The following is a 13,258-nucleotide window of genomic DNA, read 5'->3' on the forward strand; positions in this document are numbered from 1 at the left end:
TCCGACATCGGAGAGGTCATGTAGATTGTACTTTATACTTCGTGTCTGAGGACGAATGAGGACGAATGAGTCATCTCATCTATTGCTCTATCTCTATCATATACAGCTGGATATATACAAAGTAGGAAAATTAAAGCTTGCTCTTGGGTGCGTTCTTCAGCACCGCTTCGTTCCACGGATAAGGGTCAAACACCAGATCGTTGAGAGGGTTCTGGCTGGCCCGATTGAACAGATCAGGGTATACGTCACCGTCATAGCGGCCCAGACTGCTGTCCAGCTGCCAGTCAGGGATCTTCCAAGCATCCACCAGGCGCACCGCATGGGGTCGGATCTCGTCCAGCAGCTTCATGACCGCGTTGGTCTGGGTGAGCGTGATCTGGCGGACGGTTACGGCGCCAGATGAGAAGAACTCGGCCGCCTCGCGCTCCAGCGTGTGCAGAGCGTACAGCCGGAACAGGTTGTGCATGATCTTGGTCGTCTCCGGGCCCAGCTTGGCGGCCAGATCGGGCGACGATACCGCCTCGTAGAAGTTCTTGACCACCAGGTACTGGGAGTGGGCCGTGGACAGACGCCAAAAGTCGACCAACAAGCTGTTCCATGACCGCTTCTCGAGATCGCGGTGCTTGAGAGCCTCAAAGGTGAGGTGTGCTGTGCGCCAGGCGAACGCCGCCACAATGTCGCTGTCCACCTCGAGGATGTCGAACGAGGCACCCTTGTCGCGACGCGCAAGGTACGCCTGGAGGATCTGGCTGGTGTCGTTGCCGCTTCCCTTGCCGGCAAGCACCGCACGAGCGGATTTGAGGAGCTACCCTAGCATTAGCATTGTCTGACAAAAAAAAAACACACAAAGAAACTTACGTAGCGGGCAACCTGCTGGGTGAGCATGTAGTTGTCACCCTCCCAGGTCAGGGTCGGAAGATAGTCGGAATAGTATGGTCCGATACCGCTGTAGCTGCTGTATCCGTGACCACCGCAGGCGCGACGGCAGATCTCCAGCCCTTCTCCGGCGGTGGTACTAGCCAGCGCCTTCAGACCGCAAGAAGTAGCGTGCAGGTCTGCCAGCAGATCCGACCCGGCACGGAGGGCCTCGGGGGCCGCCCCGCGCTTGTCCTGTCCGGCCTCGGCGGCGGCGCGCTTGTTCTGGTTCTCCTCGTACAGACGCATCATGCCCCGGCCGGTAAAGTGCAGGGCATACATCGCCGCCAACAGAGGCAGCAGACGAATCTGCACCATCTTGTAGTTGAGCACCTGGGTCTCGCCCGCGTCCGCCTTGGCGTCGCGGTCCTGGAACTGTCGGCGGACCGCACAGTAGCGAGTGGCGATGGTGACACCGCGGGCCAGCACGGTACCGGCCTGCAGGACGATGTTGGAGCGCACCCAAGTCATGGTGCCAAACACCAGAGACGGCGAGGCGGGGCGCATATACTTATTCGTCTCCTTGTCTACGCGGGAGAAGCGGGCAAGCATGTTGACGTGAGGGATCTTGAAGTTGTTGAAGAGAAGGAAACCATTGTCCATAGTGCTTTACAGGTCAGTCGGAACCGGATTACTGAGGGGGTGATGCTCACTTGTAACCAAACTTGGGTCCAATGTCACCCACGTAAACATTCTCCAGTGGCTGATGTGTCTCGAGATCGCGGATCTGGACGACGAAGGGGTGAGGACCGTAGTTCTTGCCAGCAATGAACAACTGCGCCATCACCACCGCATAGTTGGCGGTACGTCCAAGGGATCCGATCCACCACTTGGACGCCGTCAGAGAGGGCGAGTGGATGGTAAAAGTCTTGTCCTCGGGATTCCACGTAGCGGTGGTCTCCAAACCACGGACGTTCGATCCGTGTCCCAACTCTGTTTGTGCGTAGCAACCGATGATCTGATACTTCTCGGCGGGTTCGAGGAAGAGCTTCTTCTGTTCGGGGGTGCTTTGTTCGCGGAGAGTCACCTGCAAGACAACATCATTAGCACCGGCCTGCTGTAATCGCGCGGAAGGTTATGTACCAAGAACATGCTGGCATGGAGGCCATAAGGAGTCGGCTCTCCAATCATCTCACTGGCAAAGTGGAAATCCTCTGTCGACCAGTTGTATTTCTCCTTCAACTGCTGCAGTCGCTTACCCTTGGCCAATGCCCGCTGGATCCGCTCGGTACGACCCTGGGCGTGCATCTGAGACTTGTCGAAGACCTTCTCGGACGAGAGAAGCTCCAGGAAGCGCTGCTGCTTCTCCAGAAAGGCTTTGGTATGTAGGAACTCTGCGAGCTTGTCGACTTCGACGTTGGACTGGGCACGCTCCTGCTTGAGCAGGTCGGTGCCCTGTGGGCTCGAAGGCGTGAGCGCCTTGACCCATTCGGGAGGAGGAGAAGGCATTGTGAATGAGTAGTATACGGGACAATCTGGGGAAGGAGTAGACTGGACGAAACAAAGCAGTAGATAGATGAAAGAAATGGAGAATGACCCTTATAACTGACTTTCTTTTCTCCACGGGGAAGTGGGTTGGGGGGGAAGTTGAATCACCTCGGCCTGTGGGCGGCGTTTCCGGATGGGGAATCAACCTCGGCTCAGGCGGCGTGGTGGCCTGAATGCCTGATTTTTAGTCGTTCCAGAGTGGACGGAGTACTCCGGCCGAATACCGTGATTTTTGAAGGGGGATTAAAAAGGTTGTTTCGGTCATGAAGAAAAGTCATCGGAACTGAAGGTAATCGACGCGCCGAGACAGATCAAATGACCAGGATGGGCAAGATCAGCCCTGCATCGGTATGCAGGGATCCCAAGCCTCTTCGGCAATACCGAGGAGCACCTCTGAATTTCATTTATTATCGTGCTCGGTCATCGGTGATTAAGGGGCTTAACACAATAAAATGAGCCAAGCTGAGATGAGATGAGACGAGATGAAGATGCTTCAATTCATCATCTCTTGTACTTTCTCTGTTGTGTCGCCAGTTGACTCGGCATTGCGACGCGTGTCTTCCCGAGCAGTCTGATGCCTGATCATTCAGGCAATAAGGAGCTTGGCGTTGTGCTGCTTATTTCTTATTTCTAGTCCATAATCCACGATCCATTCTCCTGGTACAGTATTCAGATTATCCCGTACTTCATTAAACGATTCCAAGCAATTGCAGGGAGCACATGCAATTAGATTCACATGATCTCAGTTGACGTTCCTGTCCACTTGGTCCAGCGAACCTGATCCTTTTCGTGGAGTCGCGATCCAGCAGCGGAATCCACAATCACATGCCACAAACCATCATACAACAAGAATCACTAAAAACGACAATTCCCCCTTTCACTCATCTTGAACTCCCGAGATACACAGCTAATGTCCCGAGCTAAAGACGTACACCTATTGCGACAATTGAAAGCAGCTCGCTCTTTGCTCGTGTTCGAGGATGCGGTATAGGTAGCCCTTGTTGATCACCCATGGCCCCATGCTGACAAGCGAAACACCAGAGAAGTTTGCTGAGCTTCTCGTATTGTTGGCTCTTACGACTCCCGGCCAGCTTGTCTCCGGATCTGTCATAATTGTAGCTCAATGCGCTGCCTAGGGTCATGAACACACTAGCGTGGCATTGAAGTTGAAGTGAAGCCGCAAGTCTGAAGGCAACCACTTTGCCTATCAATCAACAGGGAGTACTGGAATAAATATATAATCAATCTACACCTGCGGTTAAATCGTCTGTGAATGAGGGTAAATGCATTTAGCCCCGATCCGACAGTTGATCCTCACGGAATGACTCTGGCCTGGATTTCTCCACCAATCACCAGAGACCATCAAGTTATCACCTCCACTATATAACAATCCCCCGCAATATCGTAGATATCTACCGTCACCATCAATCTGATGAACGGCCAGCCAGAAGAGGCACTATAGTAGAGTAGAATGTACAACAACCCCATCATCCCCGGTTTCAACCCGGACCCCTCCTTTATTCGCGTCAACAACGACTACTTCCTCGTCACGTCCTCCTTCGAGTACTTCCCTGGCGCACCAATCTACCACAGCACGGATCTAATCCGCTGGTCATTGATCGGTCATGCCCTGACAAAACCCAGCCAGCTGCAAATCCACACCCCCGAGCCAGGCGGCGGGATCTGGGCAACAACCCTGCGCTACCACAAGGGGACCTTCTACATCATCGCCGCCAGCTTCGAGCGGTACCGCCCCCAGCAGGACGACCGCGTCTGGCCGCGAGGCTTCTACGTCAAGACAGAGAACATCTGGGACTCGGACTCGTGGTCTGACCCCGTGTATTTTGATCAGGTCGGGTTCGATCAGGATGTAACCCTACCCACACCCGGATGAACCACGAACCCAAGACTGACACTGAGGATTAGCTCTTCTGGGATGACGATGGAACCGTGTACCTGTCATCGACATACCGCAAGCTGGTCCGCACCCCCAACGCCACCCTCAAGGATTTCGCAATCCACATCGCAACCGTCGACCTCGAGACGGGCAACTCCACCTCCGAGCCGAGGCTGATCCGCGAATCGGCCTCGGGGGTAGCAGAGGGCTCGCATATCTTCAAGCGGGGACGGTACTACTATCTCTTCACGGCGGAGGGGGGCACCGAGAGCGGGCACTGCGAGTGGGTTTGTCGGAGTGAGGTCAGTCCGTTCGGGCCGTGGGAGGTTGGGCCGTGTAATCCGCTCTGGCGGAATGGGGTAGACGACGAGGTGCAGAATACCGGGCATGCGGATCTGGTCGAGGACGCGGAGGGGAACTGGTGGGCTGTGTTTCTGGGGGTCAGGCCGGTGTGGAAGGATGGGAAGTGGGAGGAGTCGGTTTTTGGTAGGTAGCATTCACCGTCGCCCGCATTTACCGCTGAGGGTAGGTGATGATATGCTGACGGGGCAGGTCGGGAGACGTTCCTTGTTCCTATGGAGTGGAAGGACGATTGGCCGGTCATTAATGGCGGCCAGAAGATTACTCTCAAGTCTGGACCAGGCCTGTATGAGTATGACCCGCCGGTGGCGTGGAGGGATGACTTCATCAGTCCCAAGCTACAGCTGGGCTGGTATAGAAAGAGTACGGCAGTCCTACCATAGTTGAGCTCTGCTGACGAGACAGACACGCCGGTGAAAATCGACTATTCGCTTACGGAGCGGCCTAACCATCTGCGCCTGCACGGCGGCCCATACAACCTATCCTCACCAGCATGCCCTACTCTCTTCTTCAGGAAGCAATCATCGCGTCACTGCACTTGGGAGACACGACTGTCCTTCCAACCCTCTTCTGTTCACGTGGAAGCCGGCACGGTAGCCTACTGGAACTACTTCACCAACAGCTCGATCGGCATCCGGCTATCCACCGAAGGAAAACGCATCGTACGCTTTCGACCGGCGGAAGGCGAGATCATTGACCGGGAGGTGGGCCCCAGCTCCGATATCATCTTCCTGATCGAATGCGGAGACAGGTATCGGTTCGGATTCAAGGAGGTCAGCGAGGCAGGCCAATCTCCGACGCAGTGGATTGGCGAGGTTGCCAATAGCATCATGACTAGACCACCCCCTGTCGGGGCGCCGTTTACGGGTATGATGCTGGGGCTATACAGTTATGGCGAGTTGCAAAAGTGTCTGACTCCAGCTGATTTTCATTATGCTGAGTTTCGGTGATGCTCTGTACATCATGAAGCTCTTTTCTACTGTGCTGGATCTGTCTGTCAAGGTAGTCTAATGAAAATTCTAGACTACCCTGCTGTTAGCAAATTCGGTCAGGTGGTTGACAGATATCTGTTAATCTATATAATGATCTCGATGTATGTAGTTGGAACTGCTATGCCCCGTCTCCTCAATGCCTAATCAAAGACAGAAGCGGAATCGCGGGTCATCATCCCCCATATTGTCCAGCACACTTGGATCCAAATTCAACCGATAGTCCCGTTTGCCTTCGTCCCGTTTCTTATTCTCCAGCACGACCCCCACAGCAAACACCGTACTCATTATCCCGCAAAGCACCATCATTGCGAGAGACACACCATACCCGACGAGATACCGCGGTGCTCCATCCTTATTGAAGATGTTGCTCGCGATGATACCTCCAATATTGCCAAATCCAATCTGAATGGCCAGGCCAATGGCGCGCTTGTAGTGTCCGCCCAGGTTGTTCGCCATCCAGACGATCGCCACTGGCTGGACGATATAGCAGCCCGTGGTCACGAAGAAGACCGCCATATAGCGCACATGCTTGTTGAGGCCCCCGAATTGCGGGAGAGGACCCTGGCAGAGCAGGATGATATACCCGATGCTGGCGAAGAGGACGCCGAACATGATGAAGCCGTAGCGATGCCGCATGCGGTCCGTCAGGTATGAGACGATCACGGTCACGACAGCGGCGACGGCCCAGACGGGAATACTGTGGATCTGGCTGTCGATGCCGGAGTAGCCGAGGGAGTTTACGATCGACGGGATGAACAGGGCGGTTGCGTACCCTGACACGGTGATGCTGATGTAGATCAGACTGCCGACGTAGACCTTCCAGTCGCACATGATCCGGCGCCACGCGGCGCCGTCCAGGCGATCCATCCTTGCGCCGTCGTGCCCGCTTAGGTCCCGGGCGTTGCGTTCCTTGAGCAGATCCCTCTCCTCGGCATTGAGGAAGCGAGCTTGCTCGGGCCAGTCGGCGATGAGAAATTTCGCGGGCAACGCCGCAACAATCGACAGCAGACCTTCAATGATGAAGATCCATCGCCACCCCGAGTAGCCTGCCAGCCCGTGCATATGGTCGAGGGCGTAGGCCAACAGGCCGCCAAAGGCACCGGCGACCAGACCGGCTACCCAAAGCAGCGAGAACCGCTTCTGGAACTCATGTCGCCGATAGTACATGGACATCAGGTATGCGCAGCCGGGGACGAAGCCTCCTTCGCAGAGACCCAGGAAGAAGCGACATGCGACCAGACCGGCTTTATTCTTCACCAGGCCCTGGCACATGCATGTTATACCTGAGTTGTTAGACATGTCCACTATCAAGCAGCGCAAGCAGAGGGCAAATACTTACCCCAGAAAAAAGTCAAAACACTGATCCAGGTCGACGGCGCAAACCGCTTGAGCACAATATTACTCGGGATATCCGCGATGATATACGGGACAAAGAAGATCTGCATGGCAAGCGCCATATCCTTGCCGTTCATCTTCAACTCCTTGAGAATCCCCAAGACCGCCACATTGCCCAGGTTGATTCGATCGAGGAACCCGAACACGAATATGACCCAGAGGGGCACCATCAGATGCAGGTCGATCTTGCGCAGAAGCGCCTTCTCTCGCTTCTCGTTGATCTCGATGTCGGGCGCCGCAGTTTCTAGGCTACTGCCCTTCTGGCTGACCTCATGATTGGGCTGTTTTTCCATGGCGACCAAGCAATCTGTTCCTGTAGAGGAATTGGAATACGAATGCTTGAGATGGACTGAAGAGAAAAAGAGTCAAAAAGAATTTTAAACGTCACAGCATTGCGCGGCCAGCCACGGAGCCTGCTATTCAACAGGAATGTGGCAGGGAAGGAGATGACCCCTGCTAGGGGACTCGAGATAAATAGATATTAATGTAACACTGGCAGAAAACAAAGATGAAAATTCCTCCCCTCACGGCGCCGATCCCTGCAGAGGGGCGGCCTACGAGCTCAACATCAGTCGTGCCGGGAGTAGATCCCTTGGTCGAGTCTCGCAATCGCATGGATGATGCATGATTAGGGTCATACTAAAATTTCTAGGCCGGCGGCGATGGTGGTTAGTGGCTAGTAGTCCTCTCGGTTGGACGGAGTGGCCCGTATCGACAAATTAAACAGTGAAACAAAGTGGTCTTGTCCACTCAAGGCTAAGAGAAGGATTGGACCATCGGATGAACAGTGCATGCTAGTTTATTACACCCGACATGGGTTAAGTCGATATCATTAGGCAATGCCACTCCGGTTATTTCAGGAACTGCAACCTCAATTAATCATGCATGCATCGCTGCTGAGACATGGAAATTTTGCTTCTGCACATGCCGCCGAGTTTGTTCATCCTTCCGAATCCGTGAAGAACGATAAGACGGTGGACAATTGCTGTGGTTAATTGGCCGCTGCAATCTCGTATTAGCCAGCTTGTTGATGGAAATTGTGCATGTCCTTGTCTTCTGGGCTCAATCTAGGCTCAATATCAATTCTCCGAGACACGAAACCATCACTGTGACATGGTCTGACTGATCCCTGTCTTTGCTTCTGCGCATTTTGCATTTATGTGCAGGCCGTTCCCTGCCCTCCGGCCCTGACGCAAAATGCGCGATATGTGTCAGTCCGCAGGCCATGCCTTTGTTTAGCGACTATGGGGATCACCCGGACAGCTCTGCACGGCTGTCCTACCCATCGCTGGTCTTTGCCATTGTCACTCCTCTCGTGGTGATTTCAAGACTGCTGGGTCGCCGGTTCCTTTCTGGCCGTGTGGGAGCAGACGACTGGACGATTCTGGTCTCTTGCGTGAGTATCAGCAACATGCAGCGTTTTATCTGTGCAGTCGTTGGCTGACCTGGACATTCTCAGGCGTTTGCAGAGACGGTTTCAATACAGATGATCATCGGTAAGTTGATGGGCACTCTGCCAGTGATGCAGCACAGCTGATGAAATAGTCTGCGGATGGGCATTTGGCAAGCATCAGCATGAGATGCCCAAGGAGCTGGTTCTCAGAACATTAAAGGTGTGTCGGCCAGCGCAGACACCTGCATACAAAGCTAACGTCGACAGCTCTACTTCGTGGCCCAGATCCTCTACAAGGTCAACCTCGGCTTAACCAAGATCAGCATTCTCCTCCTGTACATCCGACTGTTTGTCCATCGCTGGTTTCTCAGGACCTGCTGGGTCTGGATCGCCGTCATTGTCTCCTTCACCGTCGGCAGCGTCTTCTCCAGCATCTTCCAGTGCACCCCCGTGCAATGGGCCTTCAACAAGTCCCTCCCCGGCCACGGCACCTGCATCAACATGACAGCCTTCTGGTACGCCAACGCGGTCTTTAACATCCTCACCGACCTGGTCCTGATCGCGCTGCCCATCCCCGTCGTCTTGAAGCTGCAGCTCCCGCTCAAGTCCAAGGTCGCCCTCTGCGGCATCTTCGCCGTGGGGCTTTTGTAAGTCCTTTCCTTTGTGCATCTAAGAATGGCTAGCTGATTGATCGGTAACAGCACCTGCATCACCTCCGTCCTGCGCATCACAACCCTCAACGTCGCCACCAACCACCTCGACACAACATGGAACAGCATCGGCTCATCCATGTGGACCGTCATCGAATCCAACCTCGGCATCATCTGCGCCTGTCTCCCCGCGCTCCGCCCCCCGCTCTCCTTCTTCTTCCCCCGGCTCTTCAGCAGATTAAACAAGAGCTCCGCGGGGGCTGCGTCGCACGGAAATCGCTCGCTGCCGGTGGACGCAACGCCGAAGAAAATCGAGGGTTGGAGCGTGCTGGATGAGGCCGGAGCGGACGTCACTGTCTCGGCGGCTGAGGGGCAAGTGAGGATGAACCCGGATGTGTGTGTCATAAGGAAGACCACGCAGGTTGTGGTACGGTATGATAAGATGGATAGTGAGATTGAAATGGGGCGGTATGCCAATCGGCGTTGACGCCAATTTACCTGAATGTAAACTGGTACACTAGGCAGACAGTACTAAGTATATTTATATGCATTACCCGGGTTAATGCTTCATCTATTTAATCGGGGTTGACTTATCCAAAGGGCAAGGTCAGAGTACAAGATGCGAAGGCGATAGTTCTTTGGCAATGAACTAATTTTGTCAAATTGGGACGAATTTTTGGGTCGTCATTTACTCGTCGCATGGACATTGATAGAACACTAGTTAACGGCTTAGTGGCATGTGGTGGTAGGATCCATACTGAATTTATGTACGCTCAAGTTATCAGAAGAGTTGGAGATCACTAATGGGGCTTTTAAAGTCATCTATGTAAAGGATAAGACAGTATGTATACTTAAGATTGTGAATCATCCCTTCTATCAGCCTTATAACACAGATATTGTTTGCAAAGAGCTTGAGAATCTTGCCATCTTTTGGGAATCCTAATATTATCTAGGATACTCGTGTCATGGTGTCTATAAACCTATCCGTAACATTGAACGAGAGTAAACCTATCTGTGGTCACTAGCATCTTACTAGAGTTTTACAGTGGTGCTTCCTTATAAAGAGTATTAAATGAGCATTACTTAATGGAATATCCCTAAAGGTGGAAGGCTCGCACCAGCTTGTCTACATAGGGCTGGAATAACTCATATAGGTCTAAAGCCTGAAATATTATTCTTAATGCTGATTGGAATGCAGTGATTAATAATATTACTAGTATTAGCATAATTAGTGCGAGCCTGAGATTTAGGATAAAATATCACTTCACACTCTCCCATTCGAGGTACCCTAGCTCACTGATGTATAGGCTTATGGAAAGCTTCTTTTGAAAATTATATCACAGATAAAAGTCACTCTCTTCACCCCAGCTTTAGAATATATCGCAAGGTGTTTGACCAAAAAAACCCTGACTCATACATGACTATCTTGCAGCGCGATGTGTCAGTTGGAAGGCTAGAGGTGAAGTGGAAGTTATACTGCTATGCATATGTATACTAATAAGCTAAAAATCCTTAAATGTAGGTAGTATCGATAGTAAGTGCCTTAAGAAGTGATCAAGATAAGTTAAAACGATACAAACTCTTAGGGGCTTTCACTAGAGAGGTATGCAGGGAGGAGTGCCATCTCACATTTTAAATTCATATCAACATAATGATCCATGATGATTAGAAATCACTCTGTAAGAGGAAAGAAGTCCTAATCTAAGATCAGGTATGTATATTCATCAATACTGAGTGGTAGCTATCTCCCCATAAAGTTCTTCTTGCTGGAACCCTCGCGTATATACTCTCCTTCCAATTGGTATTTAGCAATCAGTAGACGGTGTTATAGTCCACTAAGGACTGAATATAAGTAGCCAGGCAAGGGTCCAGGGCTGTATATGGAAGGGCGAAAAGCTCAATCTCAGACCACTGAAAGTCCATTTCGGGGAAATTAAAGCTCTAGGTCGCCTGCCATGTGTCTGGTCATTTATTGAACATACTTTTGTCACTGGCTCTCCAGTCCTCTCTTGATGCTGACTGCGATCGGCGTCCAGTGTCGCTGCCCGTACCATTTCCTCAACAGCTCCAGTGCTCTTTCTCGCGGCAGGATCTTCGCCAAGTCCCTGCCTTCTTCTGCTGGCGGATCTGGGATCAGCGGATGGCTGGGTTGACAGGCGCGCAAGATTTGAATAATGTCTGCCCAATTGTGGGACTCCGCAAAGGCGAACAATCGCTGTCCTCGTACGGTAGAGTCGCAGGCGGCAATAGTAAATAGGCGGGCCACATCTTCCACATCGACAAACCATTCTAAGCCATGGTTAACTGGGAACGACGCTTAAGTGTCGTCAGATACACACATACTCGGAGGCACAAGAAGTAATGGCTGCTTTTCTCCTTCCAGGAGGCCGCGGACCCAGCCCATCGTGGAGCCACCGATTTGTCTATGAATGATTCTCCCTACCTACTGAAATTAGTCACGCAGCCAGTTACAGGGAGAGCACAGCCTTAACCGTAAAGGCTGCCAGGACGGCGTTAAACTCAAACGATGGTTTATTCTGTAGGATCCAATTCCAGGCCTGTCGTTCCATCTCAGTTTTGCATGCGGAGTAAATGGCGAGCCTCTTTTTCCATTGAGAATCAGGTGTGGTCCATTTCTGGGCTGGAAGGGCATCCCAGGCCTCTCGAACCGCGCGGTCATTCCAGGTGTCTAGAACGGTCAGACTTCGAATCACTTCATTGCAAGTAACAATTTTGTATCTGCCAATTACCTGCCGTGACGATCACCCCTTCCTGGTCGGGAATGGGGGTATAGGCTGCCATCGACGACGACGCTAAAACTACTCGTGTGACGGATGGCTTCGTCGCCGCTGCTTCCAGCACATTTGTAACTAGTTTAATTGAAGGCAAAATCACCTCCGGGTTGTCGGAGATGACGATATTCCCGGCCTGTTTACACCTGTTAATGAAACTGACGCTGTGCACGAAGATCTCTGATCGAAGAGCCCTAGTCTATACGCACCAGATGTATGATTGTTTCTACCCCTTCCAGCATGTCACAAATTCTGCCAACATTATCATAGCTGTGCAATACGGCAGAAGTAAATCTGTTTGGGCCGTAGCGATCATTGAACATTTTATTGAGCCAGGGCTTCGGCTCGCGAACAGTGCCCTTCACGCGATACCCCAGCTTGAGCAATTCGTTTGCTACATGGCTCGCAATATAGCCATTGGCACCGGTGACCAGTACGGTCGAGTCAGATTTTAATGCAAAGGTGTCTTTTGCCAATCTAATGGCGCGTAGGCTTCGTACCCCCATCATATGCGGTAATTTCAAAGATATCTTACAAAGTAGCGTGCGAGGCGGCTGGCTCCTGGGATCGGTGCATCAGATATCTCCAGAAATCGCTGACATTCCACTTTCTCACCGCTTATCCTGAACCTCTGCTGGATGCAGTTGCCCCTGTCAAAACTTTCATTTTTCGAGGAACAGGGTTCGTTGCCCTAACTATAGGGATGTTGACGCCTCTCAAGATCAGACATGCTGTGCAACGAGACCTTAAACCTATGACCAAGAGGTGCTCTGAGTCTGCATCCTTTCAAGGACCCTTGCGTCATTCGCAAAAAGCCGATCTTTTGAGGCATGGAGTATATGTCTCAGATCATGCATCCACGAGTCATGGCGCCATCCGGTAAGGAGAGCAGCAAAATATGCGTCCTCATCAATTGCAATGATTGTACAGGAGTGTCCTGACTGCAAGGAGGATGGGCGGTGACACGAAGTGATGATCTGACGACCGTCTGTCGTTTTGTCATGGCCTGTTCGCATCAGTTTTCTCCCTTTATGGTTCCAGCAGGTTTGGCTGATCTACTCGGCACAATGTAAGAGGACTTCCATGATCTCTAGACATCCCTTGTCCCTGTAGGCCGGTCACAGAAACACGGCCTTTGTTGAAAAGTCAACGTATACTCCCGGTTCCGACCTCAGGAACGATTGACCGGGTTGATCTGTTGGGCCTCACCGCTGGGGTTCTTCTTCAACCCATGACGATTCGAGGACACGAGATCGTCGACCAATGAGAATCAGTAGAGAAAAAGCAAGGAGAGACTTGGCCTCGCTTTGAAGGCGCCGAGCTGCGATCCCAGGGCACGATTCTTCCATCATCCAGCCCATTTCGTCCGCATGTTT

The 13,258-nt window shown here is 52.2% G+C and overlaps 5 protein-coding genes across 5 annotated transcripts; 2 read left to right on the plus strand and 3 right to left on the minus strand.

The window, feature by feature from the left end:
* Positions 1 to 130: 130 nt before the first annotated feature.
* Positions 131 to 2,364, minus strand: Aud_010109 (fatty-acyl coenzyme A oxidase; the record flags this gene model as incomplete). The annotated part of the gene is made up of 4 exons (XM_043294952.1): positions 131 to 805; positions 859 to 1,522; positions 1,569 to 1,942; positions 1,999 to 2,364. The coding sequence occupies 4 exons, from the start codon at positions 2,362 to 2,364 to the stop codon at positions 131 to 133; spliced, it is 2,079 nt and encodes a 692-aa protein (XP_043150887.1).
* Positions 2,365 to 3,874: 1,510 nt separating this feature from the next.
* On the plus strand, positions 3,875 to 5,610 carry Aud_010110 (glycoside hydrolase family 43 protein; the record flags this gene model as incomplete). The annotated part of the gene is made up of 4 exons (XM_043294953.1): positions 3,875 to 4,273; positions 4,330 to 4,786; positions 4,853 to 5,023; positions 5,066 to 5,610. The coding sequence occupies 4 exons, from the start codon at positions 3,875 to 3,877 to the stop codon at positions 5,608 to 5,610; spliced, it is 1,572 nt and encodes a 523-aa protein (XP_043150888.1).
* A 186-nt stretch (positions 5,611 to 5,796) lies between these two features.
* On the minus strand, positions 5,797 to 7,340 carry Aud_010111 (putative transmembrane transporter; the record flags this gene model as incomplete). Its single annotated transcript, XM_043294954.1, has 2 exons — positions 5,797 to 6,935; positions 6,992 to 7,340. 2 exons carry the CDS (start codon positions 7,338 to 7,340, stop codon positions 5,797 to 5,799), a joined length of 1,488 nt encoding a protein of 495 aa, XP_043150889.1.
* Positions 7,341 to 8,272: 932 nt separating this feature from the next.
* Aud_010112 (putative plasma membrane protein Pth11-like) lies at positions 8,273 to 9,577 on the plus strand (the record flags this gene model as incomplete). The annotated part of the gene is made up of 5 exons (XM_043294955.1): positions 8,273 to 8,443; positions 8,507 to 8,543; positions 8,593 to 8,660; positions 8,708 to 9,087; positions 9,142 to 9,577. The coding sequence occupies 5 exons, from the start codon at positions 8,273 to 8,275 to the stop codon at positions 9,575 to 9,577; spliced, it is 1,092 nt and encodes a 363-aa protein (XP_043150890.1).
* A 1,500-nt stretch (positions 9,578 to 11,077) lies between these two features.
* Positions 11,078 to 12,388, minus strand: Aud_010113 (uncharacterized protein; the record flags this gene model as incomplete). The annotated part of the gene is made up of 5 exons (XM_043294956.1): positions 11,078 to 11,379; positions 11,434 to 11,533; positions 11,583 to 11,779; positions 11,841 to 12,018; positions 12,092 to 12,388. The coding sequence occupies 5 exons, from the start codon at positions 12,386 to 12,388 to the stop codon at positions 11,078 to 11,080; spliced, it is 1,074 nt and encodes a 357-aa protein (XP_043150891.1).
* Between the last annotated feature and the right edge of the window lie 870 nt (positions 12,389 to 13,258).

The sequence above is a fragment of the Aspergillus udagawae genome, assembly GCF_001078395.1.
Source record: "Aspergillus udagawae IFM 46973 DNA, scaffold_8, whole genome shotgun sequence".
NCBI lineage: Eukaryota > Fungi > Ascomycota > Eurotiomycetes > Eurotiales > Aspergillaceae > Aspergillus > Aspergillus udagawae.